This window comes from Colossoma macropomum, unplaced genomic scaffold (assembly GCF_904425465.1).
Source record: "Colossoma macropomum unplaced genomic scaffold, Colossoma_macropomum, whole genome shotgun sequence".
In the NCBI taxonomy this organism is placed as follows: Eukaryota; Metazoa; Chordata; class Actinopteri; order Characiformes; family Serrasalmidae; genus Colossoma; species Colossoma macropomum.
Genome location: NW_023494784.1, coordinates 25776269 through 25796713, shown reverse-complemented (window position 1 = coordinate 25796713; position 20445 = coordinate 25776269). Strand labels below are relative to the sequence as shown.

The following is a 20445-nucleotide window of genomic DNA, read 5'->3' as shown; positions in this document are numbered from 1 at the left end:
TATTAAATAGTCAACTTTGCATTCAGTAACTTTTGAAAGCAAATGACGGTGGGGTTCTCCTCTGTCCCTTCTACTTTAAAACTTCACCACATACGTAAATGAATATAAACCAAACAACATACATCTATTTTTTATTACTGACTGAAAAAACATAGTAATAACAGCATTCTGATCTGCTTTCAGAGGATGTTTGAATTTTTCTGTCATCATTAATAATGTCAACAAAACCTTCACATAGAATTAACAGTGCTTTCTCTACAATGTACAACACAGAGAAAGGACTGTTTTATTCTGTTTGAAGGTAGAGTCTACATGTTTAAATAAAATCTGTTGGCTGCCAGTTGAGGATCTAATTGGTCTTTCCGTGATGGCTTAACTGGGTATTATTTGTTTGTTAATGTTCATTGGTTCCAAAATTCAATTTGCAATAACCTCAGACAAAGGCATCATACAGCTTTCTCTATGTTGTACATTGTAGAGTAAGCAATTTTTTTTATTCTATGTGAAGGTTTTGTTGATATTATTAATAACGACAGAATAATAACTTGCAATAACCTCAGAAAGAGATATTATACTCGCTAGTCTCAAAAAAAAATTTCACCTTAACCCTAGACCAGGACAAGACTGAGACTGTTAATTTATGGTCCCGAGACTGGACTTGAGACTGAGACTGGACTGGAGTACTACAACAATACTGGCAACTGCCCAATAGCTTAAAAAATGGCTGTTTCAAGTCAACAGATTTTCATTTTTGTGCAATTGCAATGAATTACCTGTGGTAATCAACAGCATGTTACGGATGCAACAGATAGAGATTGCTTTGAATGGTATTTCTTTAACTCCTTAAACTACAATCTGTTTGTGAGCCTGCACTTCAGTTCCTCACTCTCATAACCACATAATTTATAGATTAGTTTATAATTTCCAAAAAAATTGGAATATCAGAATTCAGACCTGGGGAGAGTCTTGGAGAGTTGGTGGTTTTGGATGGAGCCAGGGCGTTGCTGCTGCTGCTGGCCACTGGTGCTTTGGGCTGTGTGCAGGGCGAGCGATGAGGAGCCCCGGGCGTATGTCCCCCCGTGCCTGAGCGCTGGGAGGAGGAGCGGGAGGAGCACGGGGAGGTGGTGGCACCTGAGCCTGGAGTTATCCCTGCAGAGTGCTCCGGAGTATGTCTGCCCATAGCACTGAGAATACTCTTTCCATTCATCCCTACGAGAACAGGAGCAGAAGAGGAAAGAAAGAGAAGAGAAAGTGTTAGGCAAGAAGCGACAGAGGAGAAACAACACGAGAAACACTTATGGAGTGAGCGATATCACCGCTGGGAGAATCCTTCAGGTAAGGAGAGAGAAACAGTAGAACCGCACAGCTGAAAGCGGAGAACACTGACGCTCTCACTACACCACAGCAATGGCTGCACATGGACAAAAACCACACTTGTACCAAAGGGCATGGAACATAAAAACATGAACTGTAAGCACAATCACGATCAATAATGTAAAATCAATATTTTATAAGAAAAAATATAATAATTTCCCACAAATATTCAACACTCCTGCCAAACACGTAAGGCAACAAAGCGACAGCAGGTGGAGGCATGTGGCGTCTTTGGAGTGACGAGCAGCTGTTGAGCAATGTCTCTTAGTGCTGATGTCACACTATGATGGTACCTGTTATAGGTGCACAAGCCACTTCTGTCTGTATAGAGATGCCTGCATCAATCGACTTGGGTTCTAAAGACACAGTTGAGTCAGAGAGGAAGAAAGCGTGACATAGGAAAAGACAAAGGAGGGCGGATGTGTGAGTTAAAGAAAAAGAGGAAATGTCAAAACAGTGGTTGTATTTCAGTCGTAAGTGTTCCTGAAATATCAAGGGAAAAAGTTTCATGACATAACCGGTAACACTTCACTGTAGGGAAGTTTTCAAAAGACTACATGACGCCTACATAAGCTCATCACGACTAACTAATATAAACTAGGGATGCACCAATCGCAAATATTTCTATTTCAATTTCTTTACAGATAAACAGGCCCACTGTTGATTTTTCGGCTGATTTTTGTTACCCTTTTTTTTATCCGAAGCTTACAAGGTATCAGACAAATGAACATGTGAAACACACTAGTACGTTTCCAGTATCTTTCTATTTTAAATCAGTTGCCTATTTAAATAACTTGAATCAATTGACATTTTAGCACAATTAGTCAAGAATAATAATGATATAACATCTTGGTACAGATGTAGGTGCATTCAAATACAGTACAAGTGCACCTACCTGCCTCACGTTATTTGTCATACAACAGCAACTGTACCAACCAAAATAAAATCAATAAAATGGTCTATTGTCAACTTCGTGTTTAGGGAAAAAAAAACGTACATGTAAACAGTGTGTATACTGATCTACAAAGTCTGTCATTTCACCCTAAACACAACCTAAGACCAGAAAAAACACTCACCTGACACAGATGTTACATCAACTTGATATCAAAAATGGCAAACGTAACTTTTATGACAAAGGCTGGCTATTGGAAAAAGTGTTTATAAATGTTTATGTAGATCTGTGTCAGTTGTCATGAAGGGCTTATGTTGATGTCGCAGCCTCATGAACTATAATGAACTACAATGAAGTGTTAGCACATAATTAAGCAATCAGTACAGCACTCTAAGCATGTTTAATTATGAGGCATGCCAGTGGTGACTGTACTAAGAGTACACTGTAATGATCCCCAGATAACATTCACCTTGGTTATCATTAGCTGGATAACTACTGGATATGGCACGCCAACATACCAAACGCACAGCTTATGCCACTAGATGGCACCACTGACCAGCTCTGTACAGCAGGATAATGCAATCTCTGCATAATGGCTAAAAGCTGTGGGGGAGGGGACTATAAGTCTAAGCCCACCACCTCCCTAACACACGAGTTGGGCTTTTGGACTGAAACCCTGCAACATCTTTCAGCATAGAAAGGGGCACGATCCATCCATCTGGCCCATTTTATTCAGTCACCCTCTGTACTCGGAGAGCCAGTCACTCCCATGGAAGTTAAAGAACAGCAACCGGCCAAAAACCTCCCCACTGCGAGGCATGGAGTGTCCAGACACGTCCTATTTAATTATTTTAATCATGGAGAGAGTGTATTTGTGTGTGGGCATGTGTGCATGTCCTTGTACAACCTGTGCACACACAGAGTTTCAAACTAAGGGTGTGTATTAATTAAACAGGGCTTCCATTTCATTTAAAAGATCGCATTTAAGGACGTTTCAATGACATTGACATTTTTTCACATGTGCAATGCATAAAAAAGGAGGGGACCGAAGCAGATCTACGAAATGACTGTTCTAAAATCGTACTTGTAAAACATCCAGTACTGCGCAAAAGTCAGAGGCCGAAATTCATTTATTTAATTTCCTATTCAAGCAGCTATTAAATACAAGTTATTCATTTTTCAGCAGCAGGAAAACATGCCGAAAACACCTACATTCAGCAAAATAAATACACAAAAGTCTCAACAATTAAATACAATACTTGTATACTCTTTGCCTTTATTACAGCTTCCATTCTTTTCAGGAAATTTGTTTTCAGTTTTTCGAAGAAATCTGTATGGATTTTTCCACACCTCCAAAGTTCAGTCTTAGAAGTTGGTTGCATTTTCTGCTTCTCATTCATAGTCTCAAACATATTCAGTGATTTTGGGGCAGATTTGATGGTCCACACTGTAAAAAAGTGTCAGTTCAACCTAAAAAAAATTCAAGCTAACTAATTTTATTCAACCTAAATAAATACTCTAAATGAACAATTCTTTCAATCAAAGTAATTTTATCAGCTAAATAAAACTAGTTCAATTGCTTTTACTACATTAAGTATTTTTTTAGGTTGAACTGATGAACCACATTTTACAGTGTACCAGGTCTTGTCATAATGTCAGTTTTTAGGAGTTCCATTTTCTCTACATCTTTTAATCATTTTTTGAACTCACAAGTTTTGGAAACTCTTATTTTTTCACATATTTTCCACTGACCTACCCTCTCCTGACGCAAGTGGATTATTTCATATATAATCTCCTCAGAAATATCTCCCTGAAAAAAATTACTTGTACTTAATGGCTGTTGACTGGAAATTAAATAAACAAAGAGTGGTCCCTCACATTTGCAGAGTACTGTATAATTTAATTACATTCATACCTTTTTAATTCACATAAGAAATCCATTATCCTTTATCCATTTTATGAAACGTTCAATGTCCACAAACTTGAGTTGAGTGGTAAAGGATGATCAGAGCTCTGTCACTCAACAGCAATTTTATCTGTTTTCAAGCATTTACATGTAAGTTGTTGATTTTACAGGTCATCAAGGCACTAAAAGGTGAAAATAAACCCTGGGATATTTTTGGAGCTGCTATATTCCATCCTTGTTGAGGTGATTATGGAGAGTCTTGAAGTGATTTGAGGAGTTTATTTACCTAGCAGCGTGGCTCCGGCGCGGGGGGCATCAGGGGAGCCGCCTCCGCTGGTCTTGCTCTTGAATGAGGTGAAGAGGTGCTGGCACAGTTCCTCTGGGATGTCATTCTCTAGATAGGTGGTCATGAAGAGCTGGAAGCCCTCGTAGTCGATAGGCTATAAAGGATAGGCAGAGATATGATGAGAGAGGGAGATGCAGAACGGCCTGAGAGACAAACAGAAATTTCTTTATGCATATGTAATGGCTACCTTTCCAAATATTCACTAATCTGATCTGGTCTGACCAAATTATAGAGGCGGTTAGGGGTTATAGAGTTATTGACATTATTTAGCTGGGACCAGCACTATGGGACAGCCTGCATGCCCTTTCCCACCAGTCCTTTTTCACTCACACAGCAAAAAAGGATTGAATGTTACAGAGGTTACAAAGAAAACAGGTGAACCTTTCAGAAATGTAAAGAAACAGATAAAACATCGGACAAACAGATCATTGAACAAAAAAAAAATCACATAGGGTTACAAGAAGATAATGACAAAGTAAGCAGTTAGGCAATCCCCAACATATTTAAAAGGACACAAATGCATGGCAGACACAGAAAAGAAGCACTGGCTGACCTTTTAACTTTAGGAGACAGTATGACCTGTGCGTGACTCTTTGATTAGACAGGAATGAGAGTGTGGTACCAGTGTATTATGTTTGGGCATGTAGACACATTGAACCACAGAGCATGCAAACCCAGAGGGCATTGGCTTACTTGGTTGAGAACGTCTTGCTTCTGTTTGGCATTCAGAGGGATGGGGAGAGGGTAGAGGCAGAAAGGGAATTAAGTTCTAGTGAAAGGCGGTGCATAGGGTTCCGTGAACCGCTGTCAAGCTGGTGTTTCTGCTGCTGTTTTACTGAACATTCAAATGACTAGCATCTTAAACCAGTACTTAGTTTTTCATACATTGTTTCAAATTCATCATCCTTACTCTTCAAAACACAACACTTAGCAAATTCTCCTATTTGCTAAGCACTCAGCTGTTTGAAAGACCAATGGATTTTCTGCACCTCCTTGACTCGCTATTCTTTGCCTTTTTTGGGGCTGATCTGCTCCACTTGCATAACAGATTAGGGAAAAAAAAAGAAACAAAAACATAGTAATAAAAAAGCTGCAGGTTGAGTCATGCTGAAGGCTGGAGATGCAGAACCTATGCTGATCCATGTGACAGACCTCTCTGGAACATGATCATCCCTGTAGTTAAAACCTCTTTATAAAAGCCACAAAGTCAATCACCAAGGCATGAACACAATGGTCAGAGAGCTGGGAGCAGAGTAACCAGACAGGGAAGACAAGAACTTGCACGTTAAGATCTCCCTTGGAAAAGACTTCGGGTGTGAGTGATGCTGGCAGACTGCAAATGAAAGGAACATGGCTAAAATGCATGGATGCACATGCCAAAGTTTACAGTACAGTGCAAAAGTCTTTTTATTTCCAGCCAAAACAGCCATTAGGTACAAGTTATTCTTTTTCCATCGTCAGAAAAAAGCAGAAATGTATTTGACATGTATTTAACACACAAGCCTCAAGTAATAAATATATTACTTTTCAGTACTTAGTGTGTTCATGCTTCATCAATCCCAAACATATTTAGTGACGTTAAGGTCTGGGCTCTGGGCTTGCCAGTCCATCTCAGATGTCCACTTTCACTGCTCTAGTCCACATGTTCTTTTCTCAGTAATGACTTCTTGACATCCACAGACATCCACTTAGACCCATAATGCTGAGTTAAACTATTACATTAAATTAAAGCCATTATGGAGACCACAGAAAGCCACAGCAGATTACATGTGGCTTGAAATTTACAGAGAATGGCAGCCAGTCTTTTAGATGAACAGACAAAGGCTGTCTGTTCGGTCTGAAAACGGTCTGTTGCCTCAGCTAACATTACCATCCTAGTCTTTTATCACCCAATATCTTTCTGCTCAAAAACAGCAAGCTTATAAAGCAGGAGTAAAATGATGCCAAGCATGATAAATTATGTTGAAAGTTTTATTTCATTACATTTATGTGAGTAGAATGTAAAAATGAACCTGAACTTGATGTGTATCGGCACTCTCACTGCATGCACTCTACAGCGGCACTCTGCTATGTGACGCTACGCGACACGTCCAGTGTGAGGTGGCCTTCCGTATCTCTTTGGAGCATAACATAATGTCAGAAACAGCTTTTGTTGGGAGAACACAGCTGTAGGTTTTAAGACTGAATGGATGGAAAAGTTAAAATAGTGTAGTGTACAAAAGTGAAGAGTGAACAAATTAAATACTGATAGACTTGATATTATACATAGTGTATAAGCTTTTGTGTAATGTTCTGTTAAATATATGTTTCCTGCTTCTTTCTGACACTGAAAAATGAAGTAATGGTTGTTTTGAAAGGAAACTGAATAAACAAATTGGTGTTCTCTGACTTTTGCATAGTACTGTGTATAAGATACTTTAATATAGTAGTAGAGTAGTATAGTAATGTAATGTATACTAAGCAAGGCTGCACAAACCAAATGTCCTATTGTGATGCTATTGCTATTTATACTGAAATACAACAGTAGACACTGCAATATTTTCACAAAAGCCACTATGCATTATTCAGACCACATCCACGTCTACATTGCCACAGCACACATAGACCGGTCATAATGGTCACATATTCACATCACTGAGCAGAAACTGTGTCAAGTGTACTACTAAAATGAATGCAGTCCTGGCAACCTTTTTACAACAATCATATTGTCACTGTGAACGCTGTGATAACAACTAAAAGTGGTGTATTGTGCAGCTGAGTCAGATCTGTCTTTCACTGTGAGTAAGTTCATTTGTTAGAGTGAAAGGCAGTAAAATGATGATGGCAACAACGGCAACTTCCTGTCTGACATTCACAAGTGCAAAACACTTTGAGTGGGGCTTTTTTCCATTAAAGTAACAATGTGTTCATTAAAATAACACTGGACCATTCAACGGACCATTTACATAACCTTAACCAGAGAACGCCTTTATATTATTAAAATCAGGGAATGGCTTTATATAATTCCAAGCTCTAAACTAATGATCACTGGTAGTATGTGGTAAATAATAATCATATACCGCAATGTAATATAATGTGGTAAATTGCCACAAAAATACAAACAACAATATATTTCAAGGGCTTTTACTAATGCCAAAGCCTCTTACTTGATGTATAATATATTATGTAACATATTAAAAGCCTTCATTCTAAAGATATGAAGGCTCTTCATCATGGAGTAGATCTTCCTTTTACTAAATTAGTGCCATGTCTGGTACCTTGTCATGGCAGCAGCAGTGTTAAGAAGCCCTGCACCTAATATTTACAACCCAGCAGCATTAAGTCAGTCGTGGCTCATACATCATTGAGATATAGAGCCCTCTCACCGGCAGGAGGGCAGCATCCTGGCACTGATGGCATGTCACCAACATTTAGAGCCATTTCTGGGCTCTGTATGATTTACAGGTGCTCACAAGTGCACTGTCTGACAATGAAGAGCGGGCAGTGGCCACACCAGTCAAGTCGGCGCTGGCTGCAGACCCGCTGACTGCACCAGTACTGATTCCATATCGATCTGGTCAAGGCTCTGGGTCACAACCAGCGGCGCCTAACCCAGACGAGCTTGTTATTTATGTCAAGTTAGAAGAAAGCATAGAAATATAATGGTGACACTCCATAATGCAAATTATAAAAGTCTCTGTCTGTCTCTGTTTTCAAGGTAACATGATGCATGGTTTTGGTGGTGTGTCAGTGCCAGGCCTTCCTGAAAGGGGAGCAGTGGGGGACAAGGCACCTCAGCCTCATGGCGGTGGATGACTAAGCATTTCCTATAATGACCAGGGGTCTGAGAAGGCTATATTGGTGTTCTGCCATGTCAGAGCCAAAGGCTATAGTCCTTTTACAATGCATTTAATCAAGCGAGCTCATAGCTTTTCCCCCTGCTGAGGGAACGTACCTGCTCAGGGTTGTACTTAGAGAGCACACCATTTCCATGAAACTCCTCCAAAACATCTTTCAGCTTCTTAGATGAATCTGTGTATGACAGAAAGATGGTGTGAGATAAAATATGATATGAAAGAAAGATGAAAATCAGTATGTGAATAAAAAAACATACTAAATAAAAGAAGCATTTCCCAACCCTGTTCTCAGGGATCTCCACACTGTAAAACACTGTACAAAAGTGCACTGGCAAATTTTTTTTCGTAGAGTCACACTTTTAATTCTGTTAAATAACAGTACATATTCTGTGGATATATGGGACAAAATACATCAGTTCTTATATAGGTTAATATAATTTAACTTAAAATAGAAAACTCTGCATTATGACATTATATGTACCTTACACATACAATAGAACATTTTTAATTTATTCATTTTTAATGAGGCATCTGATTAAGGAAGTAACTAATAGCAGCTCTTTCTAAACATAAAATCACTAGATATAAAATCCATCATTACAACTGAAAGAGTCATTTCAATTAAAGGAAATTTCTCTTTATTTCTCCTTTGCCCATGTGATCAGTCATCAAGTACATTTTATAAAGCATTCTGCTGCTTTGACATGAAATATTCAATATTCATCATTGTGGCTAAACTGTAAATAAACTGAATGTCAAATGTCAAGTTTATCAGCCAAATATTAACATTTCTGAGAAACTGCAGCATATTCATAAAGACCCAGATTAAGTATGTTACTATCAAAACACCTTTGTTTTGAAAACCAAAGAATTGGAGCGTGCTAGCTAACATGCTATCTTTCACCGTGGTGAAAAAGTAGCTAGGTTCCCCATTCAGCATGAAGGTGCAGTTTTCTCTCATAATCTTGTTTCACCGGCGATGTCTCTGCAGGCTCAAGCTGACCCACACTCAGCACGCAACTCGTCTCATGATCAAAAACACTGATAAACTGCAGTGAAACTGAAACTGGCAGGGGGCCCTCATGACTCGTTTGGGAAACCCTGATTTTAAATATTTCAGTCAGTTTGAATGAATCACATGCTGTACTTTAGCTTAGTTAAGCTGGCTTGATGAAAATTCTTAGCTTTAAATATCACAATAGCCAGAATTCACGTTTTGATAATAACCCGTCCAAGTTTTCATATCAATAAAACTCCAGAAGGTTTATAATCTCTGCAAAACTTTAATATATGCAAAATTGATGAAACATACAATATATAACTACACTGATGTATTTATGATGTATATAATAATAATAATAATAATAATAATAATAATAATGATGGTAATAATAATAATAATAATAATAATAATATATCAGTTTAGAGTTCTGTACTTTACTGATTATCTGTATAAGAAAAATGAAATTTGATTTCAGGACAGCACCGGCCACGGGACTGGACAGCACCGGCCACGTGTAGACTAATGTCCAACCTGTAAATGATCCTGTATTTTTAACCATCTATGTAATATGCATATTATTTATTTATAGTATTTCATACATTGATTTAATGTAATTATATTCATTTTTTACTATTTTGTTCTTTTCAATGTTATTGTCAATTGTAATTCCCACCCTCTGTCATTTGCATTGCTTCTACCACACAGCACTAACCAATCAGGCAGAGTATGCGTAACGTGTCATGGAACTGCAGCTCATGCAATGTCCTAGAGCAGCTTCACACGCTTGGAGGAGAATGCTGACAGCTCCTATACACGACGTAACGTATATCCTGTAGCATTACTGGGACGGCATGTTCAATAACATTGCATGTGTGTAAGGGACTAATTATCAGACTGATTATTAACATTTTAAGACCTTCTTTTTGTTTGTGCTACTGAGGGCACTGCATGCAGGAAGCTGTCAGACTACACAGAGCAATTACGTAAATGACACTCAAGTCTGTTAGCATGAGCAGAACAAAACCGAGCTGGCCACTCTAGCTTCACTTTGTTTTCTCTGAGCCGCAAGCTTTGGCACTGAGTCATCATGTCTGTCAGTAGTATCTGCCAGAACAGTAAAAGGTGTTTTTTGTTCAGGTTTGATGGGGGTGCTCCCTGCGTCTCCCAATGATCACACATCTGACTCAATGTTACTTAAATGTGTACACCTCACTTCTCACATTCTGCAAGTGTCACTCTACACAACAGAGAAAAAGAGAAAGAAATCTCCCAAAAGATTTATATGCATTTCTATAGTGTAAGTATAAAACATTAATCTATAAATGATTACTCTGATTATAAATTAATGTGCATGTTCTGTATTTATAAATAATTTATGATTAATACAGCAGTATTGCTATTCCTGTCTACTTACAGCCATACCCCTAAATGTCTTTGCAAGGGAATAAAACACAATCCTTATAGTTTGAAAGCAAAACACACACACACACACACACACACTTAATTGCACGCAATTTGTAGACACCTGCTCATCCAACATTTCTGTTGGGTATTAATCAAGGGTATTAATAGGGAGTTTGTCACCTCTTCTCTGCAGTAACAGCCGTTACTCTTCTGGGAAGGTTTCATGCTAGATTCTGGAAGATTGCTGTGAGAATTTGATTGCATTCAAAAACACTAGAGCATTAGTGAGGTCAGCTACTGATGTTGGATGAGTGGTTCTGGATTATAAACGGCACTCAAATTCATCACAAAGTTACTGGATGGTGCTATATCACTCCAGAGAACATAGTTCCACTGTTCTAATGCTGGAGAGCTTTATATCTCTCTCATACAACCCTGATATGAAAATTTTGTGGCTGATATATTTTAGAGGGTTAAACATTACAATAACCAACAATATCAATCAGATATTGTTTTATATTTATATTTTAGATTATAATTTTATACTCTATATACTATAGTTTTAGTTAAATGGCACTTTACAAACTGATATTATTGTGATTGTCAGTTGTCCATGATTGCATTTCTTAAAGTCAATTAAACAAAAAATACTCACATCCTTAAGCAGTATTTTAAACATGAGGACAGAGCTAACCAGAATGCTTTGTTGGTGGCATAACTGTCTCAGTTTATCATCTGGAGACTAACAGTTTGAATCCTGGTGATGCCATGACCTCAATAAAGACGCTAAATATACTGCCAGTATTATCATTCAACGCCGATAACACTGTGGGTCGCTATTATTGGCCAACTGGTATATCGGTTGAGCTTTACCCTCTAGCCCTTGGCACTGAGAATGGGGACCTTAGGTACAAGTGCAGCTGCTCCAGGATGTCCCATTCTATTAACAATGCTTTTCTAGGTTATACAGTACAAGCTATATGCGTGTAATTGAATGCCAGAATCAATGATGAGTGCACCTTAAAGTAGCTGAATTCACTAATTAGAAGAAGTGGATAATTTTGGACATCTAGTTTGAAGAGAATGAAAGGGAGAGAGATATAGAGAGCGAGATAAATAAATAATGAATAGCTTTGTAGCATTGCCATTAATGAAACTGCTGAAGGTTGCTATTTAGTTGAGGGACGGAAGGTATTTCACCTCTAAACTGAGGGATCCGGCTTAGTCAAAACGAGGCACAATTTACTAAAAATAAACTCGATGAGCAAAAGCCAGAGCTCACCTCCTCTCTAATCTAAGCAAAATGAGTCATCCTTCATCAGGTAAACCCCTCGACAAACTGGCGGTTAATGTGATAGGAAAGAATGACCTCACACTTGCATTGACTGAGTCTGAGATTTATGAGCTGTTTGTTTAGTTTCAGGTCACAGTTCCATGTAAATGGCGGTCTTTGCTGTGAAATGCCAGAGGTCAGACAGAGAGGAGGAACAAATATGAGCACTGAGGACTGTGAGTGAGTGGCTGACAAACACCCTGCTAAATACTATTAGCAGTGATTTATATACATCTAAATAGACTCAGCTTAGAGTTGACATGAAGCTTAAAATTTATCTCTGCAGGATGCTTCTGTAGCCAGTAAACAGCTTCCAAAAGCCATGGCCCTAAGTATTTTTGTATGATGGTGAATGTTGGCACCCATTATCAGCTCATTAAAGAGACCTGACAAATATATTTCACTGTTTATTAACACCACTGCGTCAAAACAAGCCAGTCTTTAGCGCCTAGCTGAGAACAGACACACACACACACACACACACACACACACACGCTCACATATACACAATACACACGCAGTATGTACACTCACCCCCCAAAGACCAGCATGGGCTGTATGTAATGGAACAGGGCAGAACTGCTTAATTATTTAATTTATTAATTAATTCGATTTCACCCAATTTATGTGCCTTGCTGAAGATTACTGTACTATCAGTACTGTACTTGGCACTCTCTGCGATGAAATGCAGCACTCTAACACTACAGTATTAGAATATATTCTTATAATATAATATTAACTCAGAAGAACACATTTTTGAAAATATAAATAGCAGGACAAACAGGAGAAGGCAGGTTCTAAGCATTCTGGTAATCCAGCAAATCAAGAAGGCAATTGATTCCTCTACTGATTAGAACATGTCATGACATTCTATAGTTTCTGTTACATATGCTTAAAGTCAAAGACCATTTTTGCCACAAATTTTCTAGAGTTAATCTTTACTGCATTGGGCAGTGTCAGAAACAGTACACTAGTCTAACTGTATTTTATCACTGAAAATGTTTAATATCTAAATCATAATCACTGGAAAGTTAATGTCAGTATTGTGAGATCAAGTCAAATTTGAATGGTGCATCCAAAAATCAGTCTGGAAAAAGCTTCTTTCAGTTTAAATGAGTCTATGAGTCTTAGAGATGAAAATATACACGACACGTATTTCTCCAATACACATGCGCACACACACACACACACACACACACACACACACTTGTGCTGGCAAAAGTTTCACAACAGATAAATCAGGTTTACCTGAAAAATAAGAATCTGAATCTGAATACGTTCCTCAGATTTCAAATAATACTTAAACGAAAAAACCTAAAGGCAAATTTAAAAAAACTCTAACTTTTAACAATGTCATACTAACAAAGCTTGTAATTTGAATTTTCATTGTATTTTTGGCTTTTAGTCAGGTACCTCAACTTACACACAAGTGAAACCAACATGGACATTGGACAATATTTAAATGAAATAATTTTCTAGGGATGCACAAATTCATACTCATAAAAATGCACCACCTGATACCATGTACCGTAAGCCTAGTCCTCACTGCCTTTCTAACAAAAAAAAACTCAAGCTGACAATGAACGAGGGTCTACTCGCATAAAGAAGTATTGAGGAGGCCACAGCAGTCTGACACAAAGATGCTGGTCACTTTAAACTGTGTGATTTTAGCCCATTTTTAAACATACACAAACACAATCACAACCACTTCCCCTACATAAGTGGACACACATAGGCTAGAAAAGGTGCTAGAAAAGGTACACATAGGCTAGGGTTTTAGTCAGTGCACTGTGTTAGCAAAGCTGCTGCAGCACAGTTTCTCAGCATGTTTGCTCAGTACGCAGCATGTCATTTTGAATGAAACAGCTTTATTGATAATTGTCTGTAGACAGAGCTTTGTCCATACATTATCCATCATCTAAACCGCTTATCCTTCTGGGTCGCGGTGGGGTGCTGGAGCCTATCCCAGCTGTCATTGGGCGGAAGGCAGGATACACCCTGGACAGGTCTGTCCATACATTATGGTCTATTTAAATGTAACTTGTGAGTCACCAAAGAACAAGATTTCTAAAGTGGCACAGTGTGTGCCCAGCTTTAGAGGACATTCAACTACAGCTTAATAGGAGGACATTCAAAAACGCTCCAAAAAGATGTACAACTTGAAAAGTGAGCTCTTCTGATGCATTAGCCTTGGATGTGATTCCTTATATCACTGTGCTACAGAGACTATTGTTGAAAGAGACAGATGAGGATCAAAACTATGAAACATACTTTACTTACAGCTGTACAGAAGTGCTTTTCTGATGCAGAACGAAACCTGCCCTTCTCCACTGTATTGCTACTCGTTTCAAGATATCTAATGTAGCATAGCAAGCTAATGCACAACATTTAAACATCAGCTAGACAATTAATAATTTAACTGCTAAGGTACACTGCACTCATTTACACTAACAACTACTTCTACGCAGGTTACTCATTATGGTATCGGAATCGGTATAGGCAAGTACTTAAAAATGTACTCGTATATGTACTCGATCTGAAAAAAAAAAATGGTGTTGAAGCATCCCTATTATTTTCAGAGGGGATGCACGATTATGGGAATTGTGGGCTAATTCTGATATCCAGTACTTTTCATATCTGTCGATATGAATTTCTGCAGATGTCAATACTTTATGTTTAAAGTACATTTAAACGGGGGATGTGCGCGTGCGCGAACTGAACAGACGCAAGCGCTGGAGCTCCTCGCAGCTAATTTTTATTTAGCTACAATTCCCCTTTTTATGAATCTCGAAATTCTCTGCGAATAAACTCAGAAGCCTATTGAGATGGATGAGCTGTGGGGGTCTACCGAAGCCTCAACCAAGTCAAACAAGAACACCAAAACTCGAACAGCAGCTAAGCAGCAAGGTCTGACCCAAGATGGCGAACGAGGCGTCGCAGATTCTCTGGTTCCTCAGATTGTACAAGACGTCTCTGCGAAAATAGCAAACCTCTTGGATGGAAAGCTTGAGCGAGTCTTCGCATCTGTTGACAAACTGCAGGCTGATGTTAGAGACTTTACCAAAAGAGTTAATGATACCGAATCTAGGATCAACTCCATTGAGGACCGAGAAAAAGGCTATGCCCAAGCCATCGCTAAAGCCGAAAACGCTATCGTGGCTCTTCAAGAGAAAGTGGACCACCTCGAGAACAGGGGCAGACGGAAAAACGTGAAAATCATCGGTCTGCCTGAGGGCGCGGAGGGTCGGTCTCCTGTCGATTTCCTTCAAACATGGATTCCTGAGGTGCTGGGTATGGAGACGAAGAAGGGCATTTTGAAATTAGAGCGCGCCCATCGGCGCCTCGCCCGCAGGCTGACCACCCTCGTCCCTTGCTCGTCAGATTCCACGCTTTCGCCGATAAAGAAGCCGTCCTACGTGCTGCGCGTGAGCACCAAAACATAGAATTCAACGGGAAAAAGGTCCTGTTCTTTCAGGACTTCTCCGCGCAAGTCTCGAGTCTCGATCACTCTCATAGTCTGTTCAGAATGGACAGAGGGTTTTGAGAGTTTAATCATTTATTCCTTTCATTTGTCTGGGGGAAACTGTATGTCTACGAGGGGCACCAGAGTCGCTATATTCGCAATGAGCTCACATTGTTCAAGCGACAAGAAGGTTGAAGGCGCACATGGTCAAAGTTGTCGGAGTGAAGGGTTTGCTTTAAGCAGTTTAAAAGACCCGACGTTCAGCGGTCTGTTAGGTAGTTTTGTTCTATTAAATTTGTATAAAATCCCTCCAGTCTGTGTGAAACTTAATGGCAGCCCCAGATACTATGCGTTTCCATTACTAACTTAAAACTAAAATACACGTTGGTCATACGAAGATTTGCTCATGGAACATCAGAGGAATTCATCACCCTATTAAAAGAAAGAAGATCCTCCACTACTTGAAACACCAGCCTGTGCAAATTGCATTTCTACAAGAATCACACCTCAGTGACAAGGAGCATGAGAAAATGAAACGAGACTGGGTGGGACAAATTATATATTCATCGTAAAACACTAAAAGCAGAGGGGTCATCATACTCCTACATAAAAATCTGCCGTTTACAATTGAGGAGACTATAAAAGATCCGTGTGGACGTTTTGTTTTGGTTAAGGGATCATTATATAATGAACCCTTGATTTTGGCTAATGTTTATGCTCCCAATGTTTTTGATGTCAACCTTTTCATGAAGGTATATACAAAGTTAAGGGCAACATCATTCTGGGTGGGGACCTAAACAGCGTATGGGATAATGCATTAGATAAATCTCGGCCGTCTCAATCCGATAAACGTACTGGTCTGGCAGAGATATGTTGTAAATTTGGTCTAATAGATGTATGGAGGCTTTATAACCCGAAGGGAAAGGAATTCACATATTACTCCTCTGTGCACCAAACCTTCTCAAGAATTGATTATCTCCTCACAGATAGTACCATGATAGACAACATTACTGATTGCTCGATTGGAAATATTGTGGTCTCTGATCATGCCCCAGTATATTTAGTGTACATTCATACCAATGTTGAACCTCAGCCGCGATCTTGGCGATTTCCTGCTTATTTCACTAAAGACCCTCAGTTTATCAGTTACATTACAAAAGAACTCAACATATTTCTGTCTATTAACAATGCCGAATCCGCAGATCCCTCTTTGATATGGGAAACTCTTAAGGTTTACGCTAGAGGGTTAATAATCTCCTTTGTCTCCCAAAAAAAGAGAAGAGATAATCTGGCCCAGATTAATTTGGAGAGGGAAATAGCTGAATTAGAGAAAAAATTAATCAAAGCTCCAGGAAAAACCATAGCAAAAAAACTTGTCGCAGCACGTGCATCTCTTGATGCTTTACTAACACAGAAAGCTGCCCCAACACTTTTGTACGCTAGACATAGGTTTTATAAATTTGGGAACAGGCCAGGGAAGTATCTTGCTCGGTTTATATCAGGGAGGAAAGATCCTACTTTTATAGCGACAATTAAGGATGAACACAAGAACAGGAAAACTCTGAATAAGGACAGCAGTGAGGTCTTTAAGCAGTATTATGAAAATCTATATAAATCACAGTGTACCAACTCTGATGCCTTAATGTCTTCTTTCTTAGACAGACTCTCACCTGCTTTAAAGCACATCCAGCAGGATGACAAATTAATTTTGGATGATCCACTGACAGAGAGTGAGTTAATAGAAGCAATTAAAGCTCTCCCTAGTAATAAAAGCCCGGGTCCAGATGGGTTCAGCACAGAGTTTTATAAAACATTTTTAGATGTAGTTAAAACCCCAATGCTTCGCATGTACCGGGATGCATTTAATAAATGAATTCTCCCACCATCCCTAAGATTATCTAATATAACCCTCATCTTGAAAAAGGACAAAAATCCAGAAGATCCAGCTTCATATAGACCTATTACCCTAATGTCTGTTGATGCTAAAATCTTAGCAAAAATCCTAGCTCGCCGACTCGAAGGAATACTGCCCAGTATTATTCACCCAGACCAAACTGGGTTCATTAAGGGGCGACACTCCTTCAACAATGTTAGACGCGTACTTAATATCATACAACATGGGGATACATGCTTAATTTATTAAATCATTTTGGGTTTGGGGAGCACTTTATTAGATGGGTCCGGTTACTGTATAAGAACCCTGTTGCTCATATTATAACCAATGGCCAGCGCTCGGACCCGATCAACATTGGGAGAGGCACTAAGCAGTGTTGCCCTTTGGCACCCTTAATTTTCAGTATTGTTATTGAGCCATTAGCTGAAGCAATTAGATCTGACCCTGATATTCACGGTGTTGCAGTTAACGGATCTAATCATTGCCTATCACTCTACGCTGATGACATAATATTATTCGTTAATAAACCGAACACCTGCTTGCCTCGATTAATTGAACTAAATACAAATTTTGGGACCTTCTCAGGCTATAAGATCAACTTCTCCAAATCCGTGGCAATGCCTACTAGAGTAGGTCAGAACAATCCAATGAACTCGCTACCATTCACCTGGAGCCCCAGTGGGCTACTTTATCTTGGCATATGGATACCACCTTGTCTTGATAGCTTATTTAAGCATAATATTCCTCCACTCACTGAAAATTCAAAGTGATTTGCAACTCTGGACATGTCTCCCTTTATCTTTAATAGGCAGAGTGAACATAGTTAAAATGAGCATCTTACCCAGGATTTTATACATTTTACAAATGATAGCTGAACCTCTCTAAAAAAGAGATAATACGCAGCTCAACTCCATTATCCGTGACTTTATATGGGCTGGAAGGAAGCCTAGATTCAAACTGGGGAAATTGCAACTCCCAACAGGCTCAGGTGGACTAGGTGTACCTAACATACAGCTTTATAACTGGGCAGCCCACTTAAATTTCATCAAACAGTGGTTTGCCAAAGATGTAGAGTGTCTGTGGTTAGATACAGAATCGCATGCATGCAGTCCTACGCCTATTACCTGCCTGTTGTCTTTGGAAAGGGAGCTGTGGCAGAGATGCATTGGGAAACATAAATTATTATTTAATACTTTATCAGTCTGGGCCAAGATAAAAAGACACTTTAAAAATGATAAGCTTGGGAAAATTTTCGCCTCTATCCGCGGGAATCCAGAATTTCTTCCTGGTATTACTGACTCTGGTTTCAAACAGTGGGAATACCGAGGAATGTTTTCTATAGGTGACCTCTGGCGTGGAGATCATCTTATGTCTTTTGAGGAATTAAAACAAGAATCAAAAATCCCTCAACATGACTTTTTCTGGTATCTACAAATCAGGAGTTATGTAAATTCATTTATACCCCAGGAGCATAACTTAAATAAAATAGAAACACTTATAAGTTCTGGCCCCAAACTTAAACATTTAATCTCTGAATGTTATATTAAACAAGGGAAATCAATTAAACACTAGTTCCAGTAGAATCGGATGGGAAATGGACCTTAACATGGCAATCTCAGATGACAAGGGGGAGGAAATTCTGGCCCGTATTCATTTTTGTCTTAGCTCCAACCAGTTCACAGAAGATTGTCCATAGACTGTTTATTACCCCTGAGAAACTGAAAAAATTGGACCCAACTAGATCAGATTTATGTACTAAATGTCAAACAAACAAGGGCACGCTCTTGCATTGCATGTGGACTTGCACATATATTAATAAGTTCTGGGGTCGGATCTGCTCCGAAATTAAGCGGTTTACACATGTATTTGTGCCCTTTGACCCCTTAGTCCTAGTTCTAGGAGCGTCATTTAATGGACCCTCTGCTGATCAAGATTTACTGATTAGAGGTCTCCTCGCTGTTGCAAGAAAATGCATCTTGGTCAATTGGACTTCATCTACACAACCTAGTATAACTCAGTGGTATAAAACAATATATAATATTCTCCCCCTTGAAAGATTAGCTTATTTAGATAATAAAAAGATTAAGAAGTTTTATCAAGTTTGGGGCGAGTTCTTGGATTACACTAAACCGGCTATTAGGGATGTGCTACAGTGTTGAAATGGAGTAGGTTATGGTGAATGGGACTGTCTTTCTGTACCTTTGTATCACCTTTGGTATTAATGTTGATAATATAGATTGCAGTACTATTGATATTTATTATTTACTGTGTTTAAATTTACTCAAGTTTACTGTGTTGTTTTTTTATTTCTTTTTTTAAATTCTTGTAGTATGTTGTACTGCATTATACATAAAGTTATCACACTATTGTATCTGCTATAATAAATAAGACTGGAGGAGGGGGGAAAAAAGTACATTTAAAAATAATATATGTTTTAAAATATGTTATATCAAAACAATTGTCTTCTTTAAGTTTACATGTTTTGGAAAGTACTGTGTTCATGTAATATATTTTATTTATATGCAACCACTTGACACATTGTAATCATGTCAGTCAAAGCACTATTTTTAATGTACAACTACAAGTACAAAAAAAACATCACTAAATATCAGTTTGAAATACTGGTCAAATCTAAACATCTGTCCAATGCCAATGTTTTTTGTTCAATTATCTGCTGACATGACTCAGATATAATCGTACACCCCTATGTTCAGACATTAACTTTGCATTATTCACAGTTTCAATCTGTTCAAATACTGGATTATGTTCACTTTGTGACTGTATTTAATCATACTGGCCGAACTTCTCAAAATTTTTAGTATCCTTAAATTCATCAAACTGTTCATATTTGAAGATCATATTTAACCTGTGGCATTAAAATGCATACATTTAATAGACATTCAAAAATGAATGAGTGAAAAACATGTATGCATGTTTGCATTAGCTTTTGAATACAATATGTTCCTACATGGATGATATCTCAAAATGCTATAG

The 20445-nt window shown here is 38.6% G+C and overlaps 1 protein-coding gene across 1 annotated transcript in view; it reads right to left on the bottom strand.

Annotated features, from left to right (window-relative positions):
* The window catches only part of LOC118805087 (diacylglycerol kinase beta), a 123466-nt gene that overhangs the window by 79924 nt on the left and 23097 nt on the right, over positions 1–20445 (bottom strand). Inside the window, exons 3-6 of the mRNA XM_036565700.1 lie at positions 8453–8529; positions 5212–5232; positions 4459–4612; positions 955–1209 (exon numbers count right to left, since the gene is read on the bottom strand). Of these exons, the coding sequence (XP_036421593.1) occupies positions 955–1209; positions 4459–4612; positions 5212–5232; positions 8453–8529 (507 nt within the window). The remainder of the gene's footprint in view (positions 1–954; positions 1210–4458; positions 4613–5211; positions 5233–8452; positions 8530–20445) is intronic.